Raw genomic sequence first — 27985 nt, forward strand, 5'->3', positions numbered from 1 at the left:
TGGATTTGACTGTACTTACTTTCATCGTTTGTCTGCCTTCCAAAAGAAATTGGACTGCAAGATGAATAATGACCAAATTTGAGTATGAACATCAGCTGAGTTTCCTCATTTTTGTAAGTATTATCAGGAGATATAAACAACAATTATGAAGTGGAAGAGAGCCAATTAACTAACATCTGCGGGGAGATTAATGCTTTGTGCTTTGAAAGGTAGCTGAGTGTTCCAGAAACTTAATTCAAAAACTCACATGCTGTCCTTTGAGGGGCTTACTGTAGAAATCAGTCTCCGCTTGCTGGCTCCCTCTCCGGCATTCATTTGTGGTCACAGCTGACCAGAGTGAAAATCTGTATTAGTCTCATAGTAAAAGTGTGGCTGACACAGTTGTACTTATTACTGCTCATTAAAACTGATCCCACAGGAGCACTACTACCGGTTCTCTAAAAAAACCTCACAATTGTAAACTATTCTTTCAAGTTCTTTAAAGAAGCACTTTTATTTTTAAGAGTGTATACACTGCCCATCAAAAATTTGGGGTTGCCTAGCTTAAAAAAAACAAAAAAACAGTGTCTTTAGGGGTTTAACATGAAGCTGTGTGTTAATTTAAACGTGATTGCTTTGCCAAACCAAGCAGAAGTCGACCTGATCTGAAGCACAACTGCTGGTAAACTGGATATAGTATGAAGTTACATCATAATCAGCCCTATTGAAACAAAACACTGCCTAATAATCATATATTTCACAATTTCACTACTATTCTATTCTATTCACTACTATACTATTTGAATATAGCACGTTATTATACTAGAGCTAATAAGTAAATATTATATCGTATTATATTATATTATATTTTATACAACAGTTAGTTCCGGCCACGCAAGCTGATTGGTTGAGAAGTGTTCTAACTGTGCTGTTATTTCGCCACAAACACCGTATCACTCCGCTGAGATGCTGTTGCTAGGCAACAACTTTGACAGCTGTAGGAGACGCTCAAGCCAAAGTAAGACAGGAATTAGTGCAGCGAAAGTATAAATCATATAATGAACCAAGAAGTAATATAATGTCCCGAGTAAGAATAGAAATAGAAGAAAACAAGAAGAATAGAATCAAAGAAAACAAGCGGACAAGGAAAAAACTGAGTGTGAAACGAGTTTGTGTTGGTCTGTGTAAGGAGCTGGAGAATGAACTGCTGGCTGTGCAGTGAGTGAGCAGAGTTCGTTACTCTGACGTAGCAACAAGCTGCTTGTTAAGGAACTATAATTTGGAGGAAGGCATTGCTAACATTAAAACATATTAAATGCTGCGTTCACAACCCAATTTAGTTATTTCTTACTTTATTTATTTAACTGTTGTACAAAAGCAATAGAACACTCGAGGTTGTGTGTTATCGCGAATAACATCACGGCTATGATGATCTACGGCAAATCACAGCCGTGATGTTATTTCACAATAACACACTCCTCTGTTCTATTGCTTAAATATTACATTATATTATATTATATTATATTATATTATATTATATTGAAGTTTCATACTATAATTGAAGCTGTGTAATTTAATACTTTATGTCAAAGTATTAAAAGTTTTTGTTGCCTGGCATCCATAGCCAACTGCCCACTGCATGTGTACAACATGGTCGTAGGAACTGGAGCAGATATCAATACATATTTGAATTACCCAACTCCAAAAAGTTTGAGGCAGTAGGTAAAGTGCAAACAAAAAACAGAAAGCAGTGATTTATAAATCTACTCTCACCTGTATTTGAACAAAAAGCAATACAAAGGCAAGATGCGTAGTGTATTATCTCATCTTCACTGTTTTTTGTAAACATACCTTCATTCTGAAATTGCTTGTAAAATGTCCCAAAAAACATCTTAAATAGGTGATGCAGTCATGCTTGGATATCTGGAGAAATCTCTGAGGAAGGAAAAGGCCTACGGCTACTCCCCGTCAGCTGCTATGCTCACCCTGTTCACTGCTGGGCTCCCTAAAACGTGCTATAGAAGCCTACAGCTCCGCCCTTCAAAATTAAAGTCCCTGCATGAATAAAGCATAACAAATAACCAAATAACTGAAAATAAACATTAACACATTATTACAAACTAAACAGCTCATAAGCATGCTCAGACACCACAGGACTATGCACAGTGGAAGCCCAATGTCAACAACGTCCAAAAAAGCTGCCGACTTCTCTGAGTTCCAGCTTATTTGAGTCCGCCTTTCAGATTGTTTATTCTGGAGGCTGTATTTTTCAGAGATGTCCATTCTTATTTCAACATGACAATACCAAGAAATGTTCTGGACATATTACAACAACATGGCTGGGAATACAGGAGCTAGACTGGCCTGCCTGCAGTCCAGAACTGTCTTCTACTGAAAATGTGTGGTGCATTATTAAGCTTAAAATACCACAACAAATGCCCTATACTTTTGCACAGCTGAAGACTTGTATTAGAAAAGAATGATAGAATTCACCTTTCAAAACTGGACTGGTTTTTGTCACCAGTCCTCAAACGATTATTCAGTGATGTTAAAAGGAAAGGTGATGTAGCACAGTGGTAAACATGCTCCTATGCCAGGTTTTTTGGAACATGTTCTGGACATCAAGTTTGGAATTTATATAACAACTGTAATAACTGCTTTCAGTTTTTATTAACATTTCACATATTGTCCCACCTTTTTTAAAAATTGATTTGCAGTATCTGTAACAAAGTAACATTACTTATGCCACAAATGCATTTGGAAATGATTAGTATGACCATATATATTGCATTTCCTGTTGTTTTTTTAAAGTTTTGAAAATCCCTCAAAATTTATTGAGGCTCAGTGAAGCACACAGAACCCAAGTGACACATTTGGGTTTCAGCTCATGTTAAACTCTAAACTGCAGATAAGCTAATGGGCAGTAAAATAGCCCTACCAGGTTTATTTTGAGGAAAGCGACATCCCACAGGTAAATTTTTGTGACAGTAAAAACTCTATAAGTTCATCACAAAAAAAAACACACATTGTCTTCATACAAATATTTATTTCTTCACACTTTTTTTCCTTAAAAATAAACCTGGTTAGCCTTAAATATGTTGCATTACTTCCAAACCAAAAGAGAAAATCATGTTTATTTATTATAAACATTTTGAAAAGCAAGGTGTCCTCAAACATTTGATGGGCAGTGTAACCCAAGACTCTACAAAAACTCCTGAAAGGCAGAGCACATTGATATGTAAACTGGCAATATGGCCCTCAAAGAGTGTACTTAAAGTGTGTGTACTAACATACACACATCCTCCCAGCAGCACGCACACTGAGGCCTAGCGTGTGAACCGTCTCGTTAACTGTTCCCTCGGGAGCTAAAAGTTACACTGCTACGCATAAGAAAGAGGCTGCTGCTGCTGCTCAGATAAAATAACCACCCAAGGAGATGTTCTCCACTCTAGCACGCAGAAGAAGAGTAGTGAGGCACTTACGTGGTGTGTGATGAACGATGTTGATTTTATCTGTTGGAGAGAGAAGAGGCTAGTTAATGCACTCTGATGTCCTTGACCCAGTTGTTGTTTTTTTTTTTCTCTTTTTCTCCCAAGGTCACCTTCTACCTACTCTTTCATATTCTCTGTGTAATCCTACTATTGAGGAATCTATCATCTCGACACCAAGAATGTTTTCCCAAATGAAGGTTCTATTCCCGGACTGATTCATCATGGTGCTGCATGAAGAACACAAGCGACGTTTCTGTGGAGAATATGTCTTTTGATGGTCCTCCAATTAGAACTTTAAAACAACACTTGAGATACTTTTTGGTAATGTTTCAAGGCATCAAAGACAATCTTGGAAGTCTTTGTATCAGATACGTATCTTGACTATTATGTAGGCTACTACTGCTACTATTTAAGATATATATATCTGCCTTACCTATATATACATATATATATATGTATATATATATACAAACAGGCTTTAAAGTAGCCTACATCATGAGTGTTTTTCTGTGCTGACCAATCAGATCAAAGGTAAGGCAGGCCTTCATTGACAGTACTAACAGAGGAGGGATTAGTGTTTGCATTCAGAACATAAACAAAAAACAGCTTTTTAGTTTAGCTTGTTTTTGCTGGCAAGATCACATTTTCTGGCCCATAGTAATAGTTAAACCTTCTGTCTGTAACTTGCTAGCACAGTTAATGGACAGTTAACTGACATTGTACTCTACCAGTCAAATGATTGCCGTCAATGTGCTGTTCATACCGCTTTTTACAACCAGTTTCATACAGTAATAAATACATGTGAGGGCAGGGGAGCTGAACTAACCATAGACACTGTCATCATCTTCTCTGTTGTTGATGATACTCGCCCGCAACTGCTGCAGTTTCTCCTGAAACAAACAGTGAGTTTATATACTCTGACTGTCCACTTTATTAGAAACATCTGACTTGTTCCTGCGTTCACTGGCCACTCAAGGAGGCCCACCTACCTTATAGGTTTGTTGTGCCAGAGTACAATTTTATTCCCAAAAAAATGAACATATATTTTGTTGAACTTTATGATAATCAATTACAGTCAGTTTAAAACTGATGCAACATTCCAAATGATGAAGAGAGAGACTTATTATGGCCTTCATTCTTAAACAGGGCTACTTAATCCCCATCTAAGTTAAGTCAGGCGATTGGTAAATGATCTATTCCTGTAAGCTCTATACACTGCAATTGTCGAGCTGCCTTTGGGGCCTAGTACAAATGTTTGGCACATTCAGAATGCCTGTTGGTCACCTGTTGGAGGGAGTCTAGCCCTCGCTGAAGCCTCTGCCAGTCACTGAATCTTTCCAGTGCTTCGTCCATGCTGAGGGAACCTCTCTTCACCTGCTCCTGTAGTCTGATCAGTTCATCCTGGCTTGGCATGAACGTGTCGTAGGTGCTTGGGATGGTGTGCCGCCCCCTAGCTGTCACATGGACCCAGTGTTCCATATTTGAAAGAGTTAGAAATATGGTTCAGACTAGAGCAGGTAGAAGGTATGGCAGCATCACTGTGACAAGTACAAAGGTGATTTATTGGAAATGTCTAATTTCTGCAACATATAGTATATGGTACAGAACAATATTTTATTCATATACAAAGCTTGTATTGTAAACCTTTTATTTATTTAGTATGTTATAAAATTAAACTAAATAAATAATCTATTGTAATTGTAATAATCTGTTTACATAATTTTTTGTTCTTATCTTGATTGAGATTTGATCTCCATTTAGAAATGTGATGAATTCTGGACATTAATTATATTACAACTTCATTTTGTGTATTACACAACTTTTTCAGTCATTTTAGAATCTGTTCATCGTTCTAGACACATCAAACATTTCCTACATTTCATTTACAGTTTCCTAGTGTCTTACTAATTATTTGAAACCTCTGAAGCTGTGCAGGACTAACATATTAGAAGCATCTCATAGACCTGCATGCAAACAAATTGATTTTATTCTGTTGAAAATCTTGAACAATGATTTGAAACTTTTGAACAGGGAACCATTGAGGCCTTTTAAGCCTTCAGCCTAATGATTTTTGAAAATTAAAAAAACACGTCTGGAATTTTAAGTTAATTTTTATTTAAAAGAATCATGCTTGTATTTTAAGTCTGCAAGTAATACTTTTGTTTCATTGTTACGTTTTGGATGCAAACAAAAGGGTTAAATTCTTGAGATGCCCAGCATAAACTGTCCAGTCAGGAATTGTTTTTTCTCAGTGGTATTTAAGTAGATACTGCCAAGTTAGCTCTTCTATTGGTTAGGACGTCAAGAAGAAGAGAAGTCCTAATACATCAGATTAACCACTAGCATAAATAAGAAGTGACAAACGAATCAACCAATCATGCTTTGATATACAACACGCAGGACCAATTTTGTGGAAAAAAAAAACATCATTCTAGGCCACATGTGTCAAGCTCCAGTCCTCACAGGCCAAAACACTGCAGACTTCAGCACGCTTCCTCGATAAGCACTCCTGATTAAGCTCATCAGCTAATTAGCAAGGCCTTCATGAACTGAACATCAGATGAGGGTAAACATTAATCTCCATAGCCCTTTGGCCTGGAAGGTTCCCAGTTTGAAATACCTGCTCAAGGCCTTCTGGATGTTCTAGATGCATCACTGACTGAATATGAGTGGCAGCCTAATCAATAGATTATTAGAAATGGAAAACAGTTGTGGCAGCTCTATACCAAACTACTAGAATCTCTCAGGGGTGCTAGCAGAAATGAGCATCATCATAGAGGTGGCTTTTTCCCTTGTATTTTGACCTAGTTTTGACATTTATGGCCTGGATTGAAGGTCTAGCTGTAATAGTGGCAACACTGGTAAATGGTTCATTTCTGTGGAATCATGTTGTGCATTTTGCACCAATCAGATTGTGACTGATATATAATCATAACCTGATTTTCAGGAAACAGATTAACTAGCATTTAACTTTACACACTGATAGGAGTATTGTAGGGTAAATTATGCCAGACTAGCTTAACTAACAAACTAAATTAGGTGAACGCAGTGTGGTGGAAAGTAGCTAGCAAGCATGTGTCACTCACTGAGTAACTTCACCCTTTCTTGACATGGATTTTGGATGGATAGTGCTTTGTGTGATGTAATACAACTTACCTTGCTTAGTTGGTAAGGAGTAGAGAGTTTCTGAATCTGCTTGGGACATTTTCTTCTGGAACACTAAGATAAAAACAAAAGCATCACCTATCATGCCACTAATCCAAATCTACCACCAGATGGCAGCACATGACAAAGAACACAGACTGAACATTGCTGCGTGTCTACAGAAAAAACACTAATGCCTTAAAGGAAGCAGTAAGTCATTAGAAACATTCACCAAAATAACAGAGTTTGGTAGCAAATATGATCATAAATAACAGAAATAGACTAGAAGGGGCCTCGAGTCTCCTGCTGAGACATTGAGACAACAGAGATGAGGCTCATTGGGATCAATGAAGGGGAGAAAATTGAATCAAAGTGAAGAATACTCTTGGTGATACTATTGATTGGCTTGTTAAGTGCCCTAAATGAAAGTCTGTAGGCTTTTCACAGTGCACTCTAATGCTCCCACACAACCAGGTGCCACCTCTTTTTCTCCCATTTTCTCATTCACACCATTCTGCATGACTGATTTTTACACTCATGTCACACCTGCAATGTGAGAACCGGAAAGAAATGTTAGCCCAGTCCCACCCTGTCCTTACTGTGCTCATGAACAAAATCACCTCGTACCAGCAGGGCCAGATTAAGATCCTGTGGTGCCTCTGGGCATTAGAGCTATAGTGCCCTATCCCCACAAACCCACTGATAACAACCTAAAATCATTTGCTGAAAAGCTATTTTTTGCTGTTTTGTTGAAGACTCATTCTATTAATTTTTGACAAAATATCTAAACTGAACCAGAGTTAACTCCTCAGCTGAGACTTGTCAAGATCAGTCAAGTATGCCAATAAGATCGTGAGATGATCACTAGAAGATGCCAAAATGATCCCATCTATGTTTTACCCGCACAGACGCCACTGTCCACCAAATTTCGACAGTGACAATGCTTTTTAAAGATTTAGGGATGGATTATCAGGCTGACACTTTTGGTGTGTGAACAGATTTTACGTATACCCAATGTTTCACAAAGTGTTATATTAAAATCTTTTTGAAATTTTCACTGTGCACTGTTTTGAGCAACGATTTAATGTCCCTGGGCAGTCAATTAGGTCACCCATATGGTAGATCCAGCCATGCATACCGGAATACAGCGTATTGAACATAATCTGGCAGCTTTGTGCTCTTGACAGTGGTTGGAAATTGAAAACGAGAAGTTGAAAAGATTTCAGCGAGCTCTAGCTCCTCCTCCTTCAGCTCCCTAAACATTCTGAGTGGGTGGAGAAATCCGATCAGAGCGTAGGCGAAAGATCCCAGTGAAGGGGATGGAAAAGTCTCTCTGTTTCTCTCTCTCTCTGTAGTTTCATGTTGTGGGATGGGTGAGGTGGAAAACATGTGTAATGCATGATGCCGGCAGTGCTTGGCCCCCTTGAGCTGCTCAGATTGGTTACAGATGCATAGAGTAGCAGCCTGGCTCTCTCTTGCTCTCGCTCTCTCTCTCTCTCTCTCTCTCTCTCTCTCTCTCTCTCTCTCTCTCTCTCTCTCTCTCTCTGGCCAGAGACCTCTTGCACTGAACATTATCTTTCCCTTCTCTTACTGTAATCCTTTGGGAGGAACTTCACTTGTTCATTGGACTCATTCTTTAAGCCAACTGAGGCTTAGCTGATTGATGTAATAAATCTGTGTTGACCCCTCAGGGTCTAAAGGTCCATATGAGGGCCCACATTTCAATTATGCACTCTCATAACTACATAACCTAAATAGTAGTTTTATAATATTTAGTATTTACTATTAATATTTAGTAGTTACTGAATAATCAGTTTCGAGATTAACAGATGAATAGCTTGTCAAAAAGTTCAGGGTTTAATGGCGTAATAAGACTGGAGGCTGCTGATCTGCGAGACTCTCACACTAAATTATCTGAGAATAACTTACAATTACACAACAGAACTAATGTTCTAATGAAGAGCTCATCACAACTCGTATTAGACCTGATAGACATACCAGTCTTTATCTTTTTCTTCTTCTTCTTCTTTTTCTTCTTCAGAAGTGTTGTTCCTGAAAGCAGTCTGGAGGGAGTGGTGTGTAGTTCGATATAAGACTGATTTCTTTGAAATTTTGCCCCATTTCATGCAGAAACGTCTTCCTCAACCAGAGCTGGTGCTGGAAGGAGACAGTGGAGATGTTTGCTTGTCCAGATGAGGGGAAGCATTTGAGGGATGTGCTGAAAGTGAGGATGGATTTGAGAAACAGCTGCACTGCAGCAGTTTTTAACAGTTTCATTTTCAGTTGTTCGTCCTTCCCAACGTGATGGTGCTGGTTGAGACTTTGTGTCAATAAAAAAGCAATCAGTCCAGTACAGGCCGACTTCCTGCTCACTGCTGAAGAGCTCAATGGAAAAGGTAAACACAGCTGATGATCTTTTCACCTCAGACAAACGGAAAAGCAATAAGAAACATTTTTAGATAAAAAATGAGAAAGAGAGAGATAGAGAGAAAGAAAGAGAGAGAGTGAGACAGACAGTAAGCAAACCAGAAGAGTGAGAAAGGTGGAGAAAGAGAGACCGCGAAGACAGAAAGTGAGAGAGTCAGTTAGCAATAGAGGAGAGTTAGAAAGGTAGAAAATGAAAGAGATAGATAAGAGTGATAGAGTGAGAGATAGAGAAAGAAAAGGATTGAGAGTGAAGGAGAGTGAGAGACATGTGAGTGAGGTAGGAAGAGAGAGACTGAGGTAGTCAGAGAGAGGTAGAGAAAGGGAGAGAGAGAGTGAGACTGAGAGGGGAGACAGATAAAGAGAGAAAAAAGGCAGAGGTAAGAGTTAGAAAAGAGAAAGAAACAGGCAGTAGAGGAGATCAGGGTGAGAGAAAAGAGAGAACAATAAAGAAGGAGAGAGGGGGGGATTCAGTGGGGGAGAGGAGGAAAAAGAGAGAAAAAGAGAGGAGATCTAGAGAGTGTAGAGAGAGAAAGAGAGAGAGAAAGATTGAGAGAGGGAAAGGAGGAAAGAGAGAGAAAAAACAGAGACAAGAGATACAGAGAGTGTAACGAGAGAGAGGGAGAGAGAGAGAGAGAGAGAGAGAGAGATCGGGACGTGCTGAAAGACAGCTATGCCATTGCTCATGTTTTCATCCCCCTGTATTAATATATAAAAAATGAGGTTTTCACAAGACAACCGTAGCAACACGAGCTAGTAACCATCTGTTTCGTACAAAACAGCATCTGATAGTGCTGCAATATATCTCACAGTGGGATCCAAACAACACATCAGCTGGCTCATACCCACTAACACACACGCTACAGGCCTATTAACTGGTAAAACACTCCATGCTTCATCTGTTAGCTTATAGTTTACATTAGGTGCCGTAGTAGCATATAAATGCATTCTTATCCATTTCTTGGATAAAAAAATCAAACAGCTGTAAAACTAAAAAGGTTTTACTTTTTCACCTCTAGAGCCAAACATTTGGAAGGACTTTTTGGTTCCAGAGTTCACGTTAAAGGGCCCATATCAAGTTTTGAAATGTGCCATTTACTCCCCATTCCATGCAGTTCATATATGAAAATTAAGCTTGCACTTCTGTGACATCAAAAAAATCACATTTACATACATCTGCATATTCAGCCTACAACAATTTGATCCTGCCCATTAAGGAGTGTTTCTGCTTGCATGGCTTTTTTAATGAGGCACAGTGCAAGACAACCAATCAGGACAAAAATCATTTACATAAATCTGTCTTAAAGGCACAGTAACAAAAACATCTTGTTTAATTCTAAGGGTGAGATGTTTAAAAAACTGGTCACGTAAAAATGAATTCTGACTGTTTTGGTACATAAACCCACAGAAATATTACATAATATTTATTATTTAATATTACATAATATTTAATTAAAGAGACCTTAAAGGTCTCTATGTCTCTTTAAAGAGTGTCTGCTTTTCTACACTGCTAAGCCACAGCTTCTCTCTCAGACTTACATGCAAGAGATCAGCATAGTCTAAATGATTTATAAAGCCCTAACAATACAAGTCACTTGGCACCTTCATCTAACTGAATTATTAATACAGATGAAATTGAACATTTAAGAACTTGCTGTCAATGATGAACGGTGCAAATTTGGGTCATACTTTCCCCTGCTGCCTGTTATAGGAGTACAGGGTAAAAGAGAAAATGGTTATTAAGTATTTATAAACAGTGATTACTGAGTATGGTGGACTCAGAGGGCAGTAGAATCTGCTGTAAGGAGTGAGGGGTGTGTTGAATATGTCAGAAGTGATTAATACATTTTTAGCATAGGAAAGAATTTGGTGTAAGAACACTAAGACGACAAATACATATATGTATGTAGACTATATTTTTGGTCCATTTCAGTAAATATCTTTGCTGAGGTACACCCTTCGGAATGAATTAATAATAGTGCTTAAGGTCTAACTCTAAGAAGTCTAGAGTCTGTTGTTATTTTGGTACATATCTGTAAGTAATAACATACTTAACTACTTAGTAACATAATTACATTAATTTTCATTCAATGTCAGAAACATCTGTTACTTTCTTTGAAACAAGACTGTGCCATACCTCCAGAGGACAATAACTTTTATCAAATAGAAATCATAATAAAGCTACCCGCAAACACAAGCAGACTGAATCCAACAGAGTCTTTCCGCTTGTGCCAATGAGCTACAAGTGAGGAATAATTCATACACAATTACAGGATGCTTTTGTTATTGCCAGAGATGGACGTGGACCGGAATGCAGCGGAAAGGCACTCTGGAAGTGAAAGTTAGGTCGTTCTGGCTCAGATTTCAAAACTGATGCTGTTTTTTTAAAGGAAAAACAGCAGATAGTTGTTTTACACTGTTTCTAAAGCACGCATGTGAACTGCAGTGATGTTGAATGCACTCCAAGTCCAGTTTCCAGCCCCTTCAGGCAATAGAAAAAAATCACGGAGGAGGAGGATCCCCCCCCCCAGTTTCCATGATAACACATTCTGCAGCAGTCTATACAGTAAAAGCAGCTATTAAACTCCACAATCAATAGTAAAAGTGATTGTTCACTTTCTAGTTTTCTCAAATCTGAGTGGTATTTTTTCAAAAATAGTTTTTTTTTGTTGTTTTTTGACAATTCATGTACAAAAATCGAATGTGCATAATAAATTAGTCCATTAGCAAATGCAATCTGAAGGGAAAGCAATAACTGATATTGTGTTAACTAGTCTACTGATGTCAGTTCTTCACTGCATCCCAGATAGCAAACATATATCTGTTCACTGGCTTGATAAGGTCGACACCCCACTGACTGTTTGCTACTGGTCCACCCTTGGACCACCCAGATTACTGTCCTGCATACAACCTCTAACTAGTTTTTAATCTCCTCAAATGGATTTTAAATACACTTAACCTTTTATTTTAGAAAATAAACTAAGACAAATGTTGTCAACAACTGAGAGAAAAATAATGACTAGGCCTGATATAAAATGATTTTATAGAAAATGATGTAACTGACACTGTGCTAGATTAAAATTATTTACAAAACTAATTTACAAGGTATGACTAAATAACGGAAGGAAGGCAAAATAAGTAAATTGGACTGTGGGTGGAAAATGAGCGAAGATAAGTGGAATTTTGTCTATTACTCTGATTAGTCATCAGTGGGCCGCCCAGATAATGCTGAGCAAAACACCAGTGGACCGCCAGGTTTGGCATCAGCAGGCCAACAGTGGTCCACTATCCCCTTGCTGTCAGGGATGTTAGATATCTAAATATGTAAAAACATACCTGAATGGGCACTGGACATTGATGACCCTCTGGCTAAGTACATAACATCATATATGAGCATTATAGTTTAGTGTAGTTGAAATAGTGGTTGTTTTGACAAAAGTCCTTGTAGTCTGTCTTGATGAAAGGCTTATTTGGTAGTTGCAGGGAAAGTTCCATTAACCTTCAGGAGATGTTTGTGTAACTTTTAGAAAGTGGCTAAATATCTTAGTCTATAAACCAATTTAGTTACATTGGTAATGTATGTTCCCTTTTCCAGACGGTTCTTAATAAACTTTCCTACTCTTTTGTCCTCTATGTAAGAAAAATCAATAGATTTAAGGAGTTTAAGTTGCGACTAAACTGATTTATTTGCAACAATCTGTCAAAAGTGCTGTTCCTGAAGGGATGCAGAATTCAAGTGCTTTCAGCTTTACATTCAGAAACACTGATGTAAACAAAAGTTAGGCTTCTTAGGAAAAAACAGCCAAGCTTTCAGCTCTTTAACCAAAAAAACTGTGTTATTTTGAGTGCAGGAAAAGCACTAGAGTCATACATATATTGGCAGATTAAAAAAATCATAAGGTGTGTAATAATTTACCAAAAATAAATAAATAAACAAACAAATAAATAAAAGCACAGCTCTCCAGTAAAACCTGGTCATGCCCACCCCTGGGTATCCCAGACAATAACTGAGTTCAGGGTTAACTGATTAGCATGCAGTGTCCTTACCCTGGGCTATGAAAGGCATGCTGTCCTCCTTGGCTGGGAGGGTTTCAGGTCTGGGGGTGGGTGCAGGGGGGCGGTTGGCTATAACCACAGAGCTGCTGGAGGTCAGGATGGTGTCGTACTCTTCGTTATTGGCTCCCAGGTGGGCATAGGGGTCCTCCTTGTTCTCTGCATGCTCTTCATCAGCATCTCTGGCTCTGCCTGTCCGAGACTCATCATGACTGTCAGTAACCTGCAGATTCCCTGCAGGATCAAAGGAAGAAAATGCACAATATCTCAGGTTGATTTGGTGTGATCATGTCACTACATGGTTTATTATCGAATATGCTGCACTACAGCATTAGCATTTGAATACTACGCTTACAAAGTCAAATAAAAAAAAAGCTTTATGGTCACTTACCAGCACTGCCCATAAGCTCGTACACGCTTGTGTCATCATTGCAGTCTTCTCCACTGTTCATTGCCTGTAATGGCATAGTCAGTTAGAGTCAATTAATTTGATTAGGACTTAATTAATTGCACACCTCTAAAAGGCTTATCTAATAATAATAAATTAAAAGGCATACAATATAACGTGTAGATTGACACACACTTTCTAAGCCACAATGCTGAGCAAAAGTCAGAGACCACCCTTCATCCTTCATGTATTTAATCTCCAGTCAAAATGGCAATTAAGTACAAGTTATTAATTTTTCTGTGTGAAAAATGCAGAAAAATATGCCACAGAAACGGCTCAATATCAGCATTTTCAGTATTTACTGAATCCACCCTTTTGCCTTCATTACAACTTCCTTTCTTTTCATTTTCTGCATCCTCATTCCAAGTAATCCTAAACACATTCAGTGATTTTGAGGTCTGGGCTCTGGGGTGGTCAGTCCATTGACTACACATCCTTTCAGACCCCTTAAGTTATCCTCTCACAGCATAAGGATGGACAGAAACACCTGTGAATTTTTTCAGATCTAAAGCAAGAGTGGAGCTTGATTTTCTCCTCTCTCTCATAGATGAAAGCTTTAAGTGCTGTTTATCTGATGGTGACAGTTGTGGTGGTCTACCAGGACTTTTATGGTTGTTAGGCATCCAATTTTCTCTTCATTTTTCTTATTCCTTATATTATTATTATAAGCAATTCATTTTATTGTAATTAACTTACACCATAAATTTAACATATTGTTAATGTCAAAACAATTTGACATCAAAAAATCAGCTATTTTTGTTTTCATTTAAGGACATTATGTGAAAATATTATCTTTGTTTTACATTGTGTGAAAGTTTTCTGAATAGACCAATAGAAAGTGATCAAAAACTGCTTGGAATAAAATCTCTTTACAGTAACTTACACTGAAAGTTAACTATGTTTTTCCTTCTTCTGTAAAGTTACCATTTTGGAGATACATGGTTTTGTTCTCACAGCAACAATCTATATATTTCAAATGTAGAAGCACCACTTTTTACTTCCTCATATAGTGACATCTACTGCCTGAATGTTATGTTTAGGAGGAAGAGAAAACTCAAGAAAAGAACAAAATCCCTCCCTTGAACACAGACTCTGAGCCAATATTACTACACTTTTGACAGATCTGGCTTTGACAATGACACGGTCTGAACAGAAAGAGATTGTATCTCATTCACTGATCGCAGCTTATGAACACAGTCCATTCAAACATGTAATTCAGTCTATTCAAACATGTAATTTAGCCCACGATTCTGAGCCAAAGATTTGATTTTGCACTCGCCAAGTGTTATGACTGCCTCTATGGCAACTAAAGGAGAGAAATGGGATGTAACTTCCAGGCAATGTTTTTATTTTTCTTTTTTCTTTTTTTTTACATTTCAAGGTCCTGCTACTTTAGCCAAGCGTGTGGAATTGATTCGTGAAGAAGTGCACCAGTAGCGTGCAGAGCAAGGCCCTGGTCTGTGTGCAAATGATAGACAACTCAATTTGCCTGTGAACGGATTATGTTCTGTCTGTTGTTTCAGTCCTTCAGAACAAAACCTGAGCAACAATGGGCTTATTCACAGCACACATGAATATACTGACCGCAGCTATACAAATTTCATTCTGTTTGAACACACAGAGGGCCTGCTGAATTGATGAGCGTGAGGAGGACTATAGAAAGTACACGCTTCACCGTGGTGCAGATTTCACCCTGCAACTCCCCATTCTCTCGCCACTGTTCCTTAGCAACCTCCTGCCATTCACTCCGAATAATAGCCTACACTCTTCCCCTTTACTATTGATAATGCACATTAGCATTCAGTGTTATGAATATATTCATTAGTGTAGAAGGGGGAATTAACAGATAGACAAGACAAGCTAATTACGCATCACAAGTTGAGGGGGGATGTGAAAGATGGCGACTTTGATGTCCGACATGATTGTAACATCAGGTTTTCCACGAGTGCTCTCCTGTAGTGATGAATAATTGAAGTGTTTTTTTCTCACAGGGGGAATAATGACAGGTGGACAGAATGACAGGCATATACAGACTGAAGGGAAATAGGAAGACAATTCAGGACAATCTATTTCATTCTGAAGCAAAAAAAAAATGTTTTTTTTCCATTACCCCTTAAAATCTCAGGCTTATTACATACTAAGGCATATTATTCAGTAACTACAGGGACTTCAATGCAAACTGGCTGAGCTATTCCTAGTTTATAGAAGTAGAAGTTACAGAAGTAACTTTTGGCCCACTGGTGGACCCTGGCCATTTAAGGTGTAAAAGAACCTTTTGTGCAAATAAGAACCTCTTTATTTAAAGAACCTCCACATAATGTGACGTTAAGTGGTTCTATGCCAAATAAATGTCTTTTTCTAGGACTGAACATCCAAGCTGAGAGCCATTTAAGAAGTTACAGCTTCATCATTAACATTAAATAAGACATTGTCTGCACATTTTTGAGCACAATTAATATTTATTTGAATTTAAAGTACAACCCCATGTCCAAAAAAGTTGGGACACTGTGCAAAATGTAAATAAAAACAAAATTCAATGATGTGCAAATCATTTAAACCACAAATTTTTATTGAAAATAGTGTAAAGACAACAAATCAAATGTTGAAACTGAAACATTTTATTGCTTTTGAAAAAAAATACGCCCATTTTGAATTTGATGCCAACAACACATTCCAAAAAAGTTGGGACGGGGGCAAGTTTGCCTCTGTGTTTCATCACCTCCTCTTTTAACAACACTCTGTGTTTAGGAACTGAGGAGACCAACTGCTGTAGTTTTGAAAGTGAAATGTTTTCCATTCTTGTTTGATATAGGATTTCAGCTGCTCAACAGTTCAGGGTCTCCTTTTTCCTATTTTTCTTTTGTCCTATTTTTCTTTTCATAATGCACCAAATGTCTGGACTGCAGGTAGGCCAGTTTAGCACCCGGACTCTTTTAATATGGAATCATGCTGTTGTAATACATGCAGAATGTGGTTTGACACTGTCTTGCTGAAATGATCAAGGCCTTCTCTGAAAAAGATGTCATCTGGATGGCAGCATATGTTGCCAAAACATGTATATATCATTCAGAATTAATGGTGCCTTCACAGATGTGCACATCACCCATGCCATGTGCACAAATGCACCCCTATACCATCATGAATACTGGCTTTTGAACTGTGCACTGATAACAAGCTGAGTGGTCTTTAGCCTGGAGGACACGGTGTCCATGATTTCCAAAAAGAATTTCAAATTTTGAATTGTTGGACGACAGGACACTTTTCCAATTCTACTGTTTTTTGGCCTTGTCCCTTGCATACAGAGATTTATCCAGATTCTCTGAATCTTTCAATTATATTTTATAGTGTAGATGGTGAAAAGCAAAAATTTGCTTTGCTATTTTATGTTGAGAAACATTATTCTTGAATTGTTGCACTATTTGATTGTGCAGTCTTTCACAGAGTGGTGAACTCCTCCCCATCTTTACTTCTGAAAGACTCAGCCTCTCTGGGATGCTCATTTTATACTCATATATACTCATATAATCATGTTATTGGCCTGTTGCCAATTACCAACAGGTGTTTTTTAAAGCATTACACAACTTTACCAGTCTTTTGTTGCCCCCATCCCAACTTTTTTGGAATGTGTTTTTGGCATCAAATTCAAAATGGGCTAAAATATATTTTTCAGAAAACAATAAAATTTCTCAGTTTCAATATTTGATATGTTGTCTTTGAGGAATTTTCAATGAAATATAGGGTTTAAATGATTTGCACATCATTGCATTTTGTTGTTATTTAAATTTTTCACATCGTCTCAACTTTTTTTTGGAAATGGGGCTGTATTATAAATAAAACATAAAACATAAAGTATGCCATTACATTTGCACAGGCTACATTTTATGTTTACATTTTTCCCAGTATGTCAAATTCAGCAAATAAACAGTATCATGCATCAAAATGTGCAGAAGCGTCTTCTCTGTAGAGGATGTGAAAAACGTTTTTTCACTTAGAATCACATAGAAAAACACAGGTCATTTGACCAGTAAGTGTTCAAACTTTTGCATATATGAATTCATGCTGTTGGTGCCAAATTCTGACCCTAGCATCTGTGTGCCTCAGCAGATATTGAGATTCATCAGACCAGGCAACATTTTTCCAGTCTTCAGCTGTCTAGTGGAACCTGATGTGGTCTTCTGCTGTTGTAGTCCATCTACCTCAAGCACCTCGAGATGCTTTCTTCTCACCACAATTGTGCAGAGCAGTTTTCTGAGTTACCGTAGCCTTTCTGCCAGCTTGAACCAGCCTTGCAATTGATAGATTGATCAATCTGGCTGTTGATCTCTCACATCAACAAGGCATTTCCATTTGCAGAACTGGTGCTGACTGGAAGTTTTTTCTTTATTGCACCATTCTGATTACACTTATAGACTGTTTTGTGTGAAAATTCCAGGAGATCAGCTATTATAGAATTACTCAAACTAGCTTGTCTGACCCCAACAATCATGCCATGGTCAAAATCACTGGGATCACATTTTTTCTTTATTCTTATAGTTGATGTGAACATTACCTGAAGCTGTTGGCCTGTATCTGCATGATATATGTGATGTTCGGGTGTTTCAGCCACACCTATTGCTAACAGTTGTTTAAATCAAGCACATAGCCCTGAAATGGGTCACTCTGAAGAGCTCAGTGACTCTAAACATGGCACTGTCATGGGATGCCACCTTTGCCACAAGTCAGTTTGTGAAATTTCCAACTGTAAGTGCTATTATTGTGAAATGGAAGTGTCTAGGAACAACAACAACTCAAAGCCACGAAGCAGTAGACCGCACATTTCCACAGAGTGGGGTCACCAGAGTTCCAAAGTGCCTTTGAAAACAACATCAACACAAGAACTGTGTGCCAGGAGTTTCATGTAATGTGTTTTTTTTACAAATGTTTTTATTACTATTTCTTTATACAATTGACTTTCCATATGCAAACAACAAATATACAGTGTGTTGTATGCTCCTTGTTTGCATATGGTGCTCTTTATATTCTTTATATGGCTGAGATATTTTCTGCTATATACATAAAAAAATTGATTAAAAGAAATAAGACTTCTGACATGAGGCACTTCTGAATGGCATTAAAAGAGCATGTGTACACACATACATGCTCACACATAACAAATAACAAATGTCCTTGCTTTTCCTTGCCATTCACTGCATTCAAACCCTTCCGAGACTTTCTGACTGCAGCAAGAACCAAAGTCAACAAAAAGCAGTGGCACACAGTCTTTGAACTAACAAGCGAACCATATCACACAATAAAATTTGCTCTTTATCCTCATGTTTGCATGTTCAGTTAATTTTCACCCTTCAGTAAATAAAGACAGCATTGTGTGAGCTGCACACAAGCAACTGTGGGCTGTTTCGTAATGCGCAGTGCTGCTACCAAGGGCATGGACATCATGAGCTCTTAAATGAAGTGGAACAAACGTAATTTCTCACACAGCATCGCTCTCTGTACTTCATAGACTAGCTCACTGCTGAGCAAATGTATTTTGATGCAGACATGAATATGCAGTAATATTCATTAGCATGCAGAAATGAGTGGAACTCATGGACGGAAAGCATCCTAAAGGGCGTTAGTCAATGAGTGGCAACATGATGGTCCATTGAGATGTTGTAAGTGTGCCATTTGGGGCAGGGGATGGCAAAAAGGATACTTTAAAGCATGCAAAAAGCTCCTACTGTGAATGAGCGGAAAGCTCACGCTGCATTTGACTATCACGCGCCCACTGAAAGAGCCAGTGTTACACATTACCGTGGCAGACGGAGAGACACTAGCATTCAAATCTCAAACAAATCTCAGAGCCATGCCAGCATCCCGCTGATAATCATTGAGTTTGTGAAGATTCCCGCCCGTACTAATAGTGTTATGAAACTTGAAGGAAGCAGTTTGATGTAATAGCATGTTAGCATGTTTGTTTCATAGGTATAGCTCTGTCACTCAAAGCTTAGGTGAAATTTCTGGTGAGATCTTGTGGTCATTGTTAAGGTCAGAACACACTAACCCAACAAACTCCAACATTCAACATTTTTAATGTTGGCGTTAATAAGGGAGAACATTACATTTTATTACAGTATATTTCACAAAAGTTTCCAACATGTTTTTGATTTCTCCTTTTGCCTCCCTTGTAGTACAGCTACAAGTATAGACTACATGCTTCAGACATTTCATCCATTGCAAATGAACCTACTAGACATTCTGCAGGGAAGCTCAGGCCTGCAATCGAGAGAGAGAGAGGAGAGAGAAAGAGAGAGAGATCCTTGAGCTCAGCACTTAATCTGCTCTCGTCCAGAATTCAGCCTCAGCGCTACACATTCTCAGCACAATGCAGGAGAGTCTACTGTTGCTGTGGTTACAGACTTCAGCAGGCCAAGAGAGCTGTGAGGAGCGGATCAAAAGGGGGTTAGAACAAGGAAACGGGTTGGAAAAGCCGAGGTTGTGGCCGCTCTGATGTCCTTTCCAAATGTCATCCATCCTTGGTACCGGAGCTCAGATGAAAGTATGACACATACATACAAGCTGACCAGAAAGAATCCCATCAAAATAAACATAGTCTGAAAGAGGAGGCTTTGGACATGTGGAAAGATATTGAATGTAAAATTGAGCATCATGGAATTGATTGGACTGTTGTTGTTGAGCCAAATCTCATTTTTCAACATTGCCAGTACAATGCTTAGTCTCAGCCAGCCAAATGGAATATAAAGAATATCTAGCTAAGCTAAGCTCTAATAACTGGAATGGAAGGCACTTTGCAAAAGCAGCCTTGATTGAATTGATTGAATAAATTACAGACATACTACACTCATAGCATCTCTCTGCAGCCTCATAATGGTCATTATGTTGGCCATCGATGGAAAGGAAATTGACTTGGATATTTTCCAGAAAATAAAATCAAGTAAAATATTTTTCCCATAACTCTGAATGAAATGCTGCGACTCTGTGTTGAGCTGCTAGTGAGTAATTATGGGGTGAAATAGGAGGAGAAAGAACCCCTTGCTGTGAAAACAGTTCACACCACAACAGCTTTCTTGATATCAAAGAAATGTGTACAACTGACTTGCAAATCATACACATTTCCATCTACATATATTTTATTGATGTTATTAAAGCTGCACTGTTCAACTGAGGAACCTTCAAAACAGATGGGAATAATTCATTTCATGGCTATATGTGAAAAAGGGTTAAAAGCAAAAGTGTCAATTTTTTGGTGCAATAGTGTAGAAGAAACCATTTCATAGATGGTTCTCCGAAGAATTCGTAAATAAGCTGTTAATGTGAGGGACTATTTTAAAGTTTAATGAACCTCCACAGATTATAAACTTTCTATGCCATTAAAAGGTTTTGTCTAGAACCCTCCACCAAAAGTGAGCAATTACAAGCATCATGCAGTATAAGCTCATCACTGTAGTGTAGCCAGTGCTGCAAGCAGATAAACTGGCAGGCATTCACAACAAATGTTCAGCTTTCCTACAATGGAAGGAAAGCAAATACTGGTTATTGGAAACATGGCAGAACCTTGAGCCTATTGTAATGAGAGATGCAGGTGAATGCCAAATAAAAGAATAAACAAGCAAAGACCTTTACGTGACAATATACTATATGCTCAGCCACATAAGACACACAATGGCCGCCACACTCAGCCGCCATTGCAAGCAGTTTCATCAGACTCTCATACACAGCAACTGCTGACCTGCTGTTGCCTACAAGCTGTTTAGAGCTGCTCCACTGGCTCGAGGGTGCTGCTGGTCTACAATTTGGCCAGGCACAGTAACTCTTAATGCCGGACCTCATCTATTTATAAACCCAGTGATTGATCACACCATCTATTCAAGGGCGCTGCCACTCAAGATCTGTCATGAGCAACATGACGAAAACACATCAAATGATTAGATTTCAAGTGACATGAAGCAGTGGCTCAAGTTCCATGAGCTTAATTTTTCTTTTACTTTTTCATTTTTAATACTTCTACTCAGCTGTGATAAAATGTAAGTACATTCTTAAAACTGATTGGTTCTTGGTATGAATGAATGGTTAGCATAGAATAATATATTATGTGGAAGTTCTTTACACTTTAAAAAGGTCCTTCACACTCACATTCACGAAAATGAATAGAAGAGCCATCCACTGAAAGATTCTGTAGGGAACCAAATATGGTTCTTCTACGGTATCCCTCCAAGGTACCCTTTCCGGCATCTTTATTTTTTAAGAGTGTGGTCACTCTAACCCACCACTTTAATCATTTTTACTGCCTTTTCCTCATCTGCCAATTCAAAGTGTTTGAAAGTCAGGATGTCCCAGTATGAATCAGGCGGCTTCATCCAAGGCAGAGAGATGACATGTTTATGGGTGTGAGCTGAAATAAGACCCCACACCAAATGTGGACGGCTCACAATAGAATCACCCTAATAAGCCATGCTGACCTTTTCAAGTGGACGTCTTTGATTTGCTTCATATGTTAGCGGGAGCATTAAGAGTGGTGTCTATTACAACAGGGATAAAATCTTGAGAATGTGTTTTGTTGTGGTTTTTGTTGTTGTTTGTTGGTATGATTGACTAATGGAGGGGTTTGGGGCCTTTGCATTACCAGGAAATATGTTCTTATTTATAAACCCTGGGGTGAAGGGAACGAGGTGAAAGGGATTGTAGCCCTGAAGCAATCAGGAGTTATGTGCTTTGGACAAAGCCAAAACAAGAGCACTCAGTAGGCCAGGACATGTGTATCATGCTGACAGCATAGTCTTAACATTGGTGATTGTCTTTTATCTGAAGTATGCGAATCAGCAAACAGTTTAAGAACAGAAAACTGAAATTCAGTCATTTTCATTAGGAGAGAAACATCTTAAGCAGTGGCTGAGATGTTGCCAATAGAAAAGGAGGAATATTCACATGCAATTAAAAAAAGAAATCTCTCAAATAGTAACTTTACAGGAAAAAGAGGGAATGTTCCCAAAGGGGAATTGTATTGATTTCTGCATAGGCAAGTTGTAAACATGTACACAAAGGAATTCAGAGTGGTTTTGCTGTGAAATGCTGCATTCTGGAAAAATGTACTGAGTCAGGATAGTTCACAATGGTGGTTATAGGAAGTAGATGTCTGAAGCTTTTAATGCATTTTAATACCATGGAAAAAAGGTTATAAATGCCCTGCCTGAGGCCTGAGACATTATTTTGCAATCGTTTTGAGCCCAAAACATATATTTTTAAATATATTAAGTGCAAGAAGTATATTAAGACGTACATGGAGGGTGTTCACTGCAAAAATTGATATTATGGCAAGTGAAGTTATCTTAAATCTAGTCAATATAGCTAATAATTCTAATTCAATCTCATAATTAGAAATACTGGATATATTATCTAGATTTAAGATAATTTCATTTGCCAAGATACCATTTTTGCAGTGTTGTAAGACAAACTAGTAGCCAAAGAAAACATTTTACAACCATTTAACAGTTATCAGTATTACACATAAAAACTTAGTAGGCACAAATAGTTTGATTGGTCATTTTGGTTACTAAATAAAATGGCTATATTGGGGTTGTAGACAAATGACCCCTGGTTTCTATCACCGTAAAGAAATCTGAGTTTGATAAGCTTTTCCTATGAAGCACTTTGTTGAAAAGTTTTGAAAAAACAGTGGAATTCTAACTTCAATGTACAATAATGTCAGTAGATTTTATTCAAGATGATTCTGGACCTTTCTACTGGTCATGAAACATTCACACAATGTAAAGGGAAGCTGGCATTGTCAAATAATGTCAAAAATGATGTACAAGGTATTTAATATGACAGTGACTAACTGCAGTTGCAACTGTTTAATTATAAACAATGTTAATTATTATAGCATGACCTTTGCTAAGGCCCCTGCATTGAAATCAACATGATTGATATAATATTAAAAAGACAATATTTAGCTGCTTTGCTTTCTGAACAGAACTGACTTGCCACTGTTGCACAGAAAGATGAACCACATAAATGTTAGCATGTACCTAGTATAATTATGCCATTTGAAACAATATTTCACAACACTTTTTTTCTCCTAAGGGCCAGCGTAAAGGGTTGAACTGTCATTATGTTCCATTATGCACTGCATTCCATTGTTTGGATGCTAAGAAAAGATGACTATGTTTAATATATGTAGGTGTTAAGAGCATTTGCATCCCACAGCTAAAGAACACTGAAAAGTACAACTATTCATGTACCGAACAAAAGCCTGACCACTGCTGCATTGATTACAGTTGGTTTTCAATGCTATTTCAAAAAAAAAAAAAACTTTTAAAAAGTTCCTTTAGTATACAAAGCCACTGAACCCAAAAGTACATAAAAAATGCCACAGCATCATAGTATGTTGCTAGAAACTAGAAACTGTGATGGAATATTGATGAGGAGGGAGAAAGGAGGGGGCAGGATTGTGGAGATATATAATAGCAAAATAACAGCACACAATTAAAACACAAACATTTCTTAATTAGCTCTCTGCTTTGCCACTTTGTTGCTTGTGAAGCATATCGAGCTTAATTAGATGATTAAAGGCCGGCGGCAAGGCCAGGGAGAAGTCACCATTCTTCTAACGTTACAGCAACGAGCCTTTGGTCTTCATTCACATCGACTTCCTTGGAAACATTTTTTTTCGCCTGCTGTTACATAATTAACATTTATTGATACTTTCATTAAAGGTGCATTGCATTTTTTTGAGCATTGAGTTGAGATTGTTTGAATAATACATGCCACCAAATAATTAATGTGAGTGGGAGGTGATGAGGTGTTTAGGCACTGACCCGATTTGACACAGTCATTCATCACCTCTGATTAGAACTTACTCACGTTTTAATAGATTAGATCTAAGTCGCATATTGAACTTCCAAAATGAAGCTCTTGAGGTTATCAATCTATGGGGTTTGGTTTATTGATCTAATAACAAATGCTTGATTATATTTTTTGTTCCCCCCTGACATTATGATGAGTTGCAGAAGTAGGTAAGGTCAATCAGGCAATTTTAATCCAATTTTACAGTCATAATTACAGTATTCCCATAACAACCACTGCGGAGAGGGGATTAGGTTAAGTCATTTCATTTTCATTCCCCTGTGGTTGGGTATTCTCTAGGTGGGTGGACTCGTGCCTCGTTAGTTATCGAGATGAAGTGTGCCTGTATGTGTTGCTGAGTCTCTAAGCCCATTTTGGAGAATAAAAGGCCTGCGGCACTCACACCCTACTATTGACAGAAAGATCTGTGAACGTGTCCCTTTAGAGGTGATAAATCACATTCTGAGTAATGGGTGGTCAGACTAAGTGGTGTGTCTGTAAGGGAGAGGGGGGCTAGCATATCAAACTGGTTTGGGTTGAGGTAATATGCTAAAAAGCTAATATATATATCACATTCTGGTACATTGATATAGGATGTAGGGGTGTTGTGGGGGCTGCAGCATTCCCAGATTTCAGGATTGTTTAAAACTGAACTCTGTAAGATTTGGGGATTTGGAGACCTCTCTGGTTGAAATGACACTAATATCGAAGGTGTGTTAAAGGTCACACAGTTAAGACAGACTGGGTGTTTTTTGTGTATTTGTGTGCGTTAATGAGCTAACAGCATTGCGGCAAATTCATTATTATCCTTTCCAGCCTGCCTAGTAGCATAGTGCAGCTTGGTAGCATTGCATTTTAAACTGGAACCTCAATGTATGTTACGAATCTAAATTCCAACCTAAATTCATTAAATTGAATGAGATTTTTGCCAACATTCTGTTGAGCTTATACAACCTAGCAACACTTGCCACAAATGAACACATCTGCAGATGAAGCATGAACAGATCACATACTTCCATATAATACAATGGTATAATTTCCATATGCCTTGTTAAAAAGCTTTCAGGTGGACTGCAAACGTTTGAGTTCAACAAATTGACACATTTCCACTGCAAGTTCAGTCTTTTTCATTTCAAACAATGTTCTACAAAAAGAATCCAAGCCAAAATGCATGAGAAATCAAATTAAATTACCCTCCATCTGCAATCTTATGGCACAGACTCCCTCAGAAAGACAATGGTGTTTCCTGGGGTCAAAACCTAATGAGATGTTGCGGGATAAAGGTGGTTTAAAAACATTTTCCAGAAAACAAGACTAAACTAAACTATTTTAAACCTTAGGCTTATTGTCCAGTTATTCATCTTATGTCTTATCCAGCAACTACTATAAATTATTCAGCAGCTATGATGAAAATATATAGTTTCATGTAGTTATGAGAATGCGGAGCTGAAATGATGATTAAACATAGGGATTTAGGGGTTAAATTATCTGCTAAATCACTGAATTAACTTGTGATTTTACTATGTTTACTGCATAGTACTCATTTCCGTCCAGCATCAACCCACTGTGGTTTTCAACACCTACCAAAAACCTGCATTTCTGCGCTCAAAAGATGATTTTATTTGGCAAAATGCTTCACAGGTTCAGTTTGAACCTGAAATAAATCCATTAAAATTCCAGAGTTCCTCAGTGTTGATGGAACAAAGCACATCTGTGGTAAGATTTAACATGTTTAAGTCAGTTTGTAGTTAATATAACTCCCCCTTAGTTGAACCTTATTGCTTTTTTCAAACATGATGGTGTAAGATAATTGACACTTTGCTAAATAATGATAAACTAGCCTCTCAGACTATCACAATTGTCTCTAAGAGCTACTTTCTCTGACAAGCGAAGGGAAAACTACAACAAAATTGCTTTGAACAAATCTGCAGTGAGAACGGTGGTGGCAGTAAATTAGTCAGAATTAAGGTGGAAAACATTTTAATGGAAAAGTTTAGCATTAATCTACGACCACAGAGCTTATGGCTCTATTAAAAGGCAGACTTGGCTGTAAGGTAAGCTAAAATTGATCTGGGTCACTGTATTTGTTAACATTGATTACAATATGAGGTCTAACAATAAATAAATATAACTATATAACGATTAGTAAGCTAGCTAAGTTGTTTTTCATAACTGAGCTGCAGTTGGCTTGATAAATCAGTCAGAGTAACGTGGGCTGTACAGTGTTCATTATTGTGATTAAAACATTCTGCGTAAAGATAGATATTAATGCACTTATACACATGTTGTCATTTGTATTGATTCACAAGTGTGATAAAAGTCCTCCTGTACAATTACTCAGCATGTAATGCTGCACCGAATTGCTCCATTACTCTTTTGTTAACATCTGAAGGAGCAGCTTCTGTTGTTCAAACCTAGACATGAAATCGAGTGACTGGTTTTCCTGCTTTGAGTAATGTAAATATGGTTTCCAGAATCCTTTTATTGCTTTAAATTGGCATAAATATTTCTCAAGTCTGCGTAAGTCAGTTTATTTTTGAATAATTTCAGAGGAACTTTACTGTGTGCATCTAGGATTTTTCACTAATGAACATTTCAGTCTTTTAAGGATGCTGCCAGGTGACCCTAGTTGAAAGTTTAATGGATGTAGCAATAGTAACTAAAAGAGGCAGGACTTGTCAGGATTGTGTCAATTATTTCTACGATACATAACATTATTTGTTCACATCCCACATTAATTTTTCCTCAGAAAATAGGTTGTCAAATGTTTGGTAATGTATTCAGTTTGAGTTATAATTGTTCAATTTAACTGTTGTAGGATGCTTCACTCTTATGAGCTTTGCAGTTATGCATCATGAGATTACCTCATGTCATGCCCACTGATTATTTTGTGCATGAGCAGAATCCTTAAACTAGGCATACATATGATAGGCATGCTTGGCAAACATTGCTATTGTACACAAGTGGCCAGTTTATTAGGTACACTCATTCTCATTGGTCATTTTATGTGAAACACCTACCATATAGGTGGACTTCATGTTTACATTTACTGGGGGGAGGGCATCTGTTGCTGCACAACTTATCAGCTCCCCTCTACCCCATCCATCAATGGAAAGAGATCAGGATAGGACCAACATAGGATGTTGCTGTATTGCTGCTGTGACTGACACTCATTTCAGGACTCTACTACCATGTCAGTACCATGTTGGCATCTCTTCTGTCATAAGAATGCTACACCATCCAAATAATATCTAGTCAGTCATGGTCCTATGATGCTGCATTGTTGGCCAGGGGGTCTTAATTGTGCAGCAACAGTCAACATGTGTACATATACAAAGTGCACATAGTCAGTAAGTGTATCCCATCAAATGATGAGAGTATGTACAGGGTGGGTGTTTCTAATGCACTGGCTACTCAGTGTAGTTTAGTCAGTGTAGTTTAACAGTTCATATTTGATTTTTTTATGTGAGGAGGATGTGATTGTTAACATGTGATGGGTTTTTCCAGTGTTTGCTGTGAGGTAGTTTGTGCTATGGTGTGTTTTTAAATGAGATTATTAAGAAAGCCTGCAGAAAGCTGTGTTCCTCTGGGCTCTACTTAATGCATT

At 37.9% G+C, this 27985-nt stretch overlaps 1 protein-coding gene across 1 annotated transcript in view; it reads right to left on the minus strand.

The window, feature by feature from the left end:
* Positions 1–27985, minus strand: part of LOC118826575 (B-cell scaffold protein with ankyrin repeats-like) — a 62584-nt gene that overhangs the window by 916 nt on the left and 33683 nt on the right. The window contains exons 8-15 of the mRNA XM_036597580.1: positions 13483–13546; positions 13086–13325; positions 6627–6689; positions 4755–4924; positions 4297–4360; positions 3462–3491; positions 248–327; positions 20–54 (exon numbers count right to left, since the gene is read on the minus strand). Coding sequence (XP_036453473.1) covers positions 22–54; positions 248–327; positions 3462–3491; positions 4297–4360; positions 4755–4924; positions 6627–6689; positions 13086–13325; positions 13483–13546 — 744 coding nt within the window. The 3' untranslated portion in view covers positions 20–21. The remainder of the gene's footprint in view (positions 1–19; positions 55–247; positions 328–3461; positions 3492–4296; positions 4361–4754; positions 4925–6626; positions 6690–13085; positions 13326–13482; positions 13547–27985) is intronic.

The sequence above is a fragment of the Colossoma macropomum genome, unplaced genomic scaffold (genome assembly GCF_904425465.1).
Source record: "Colossoma macropomum unplaced genomic scaffold, Colossoma_macropomum, whole genome shotgun sequence".
NCBI lineage: Eukaryota > Metazoa > Chordata > Actinopteri > Characiformes > Serrasalmidae > Colossoma > Colossoma macropomum.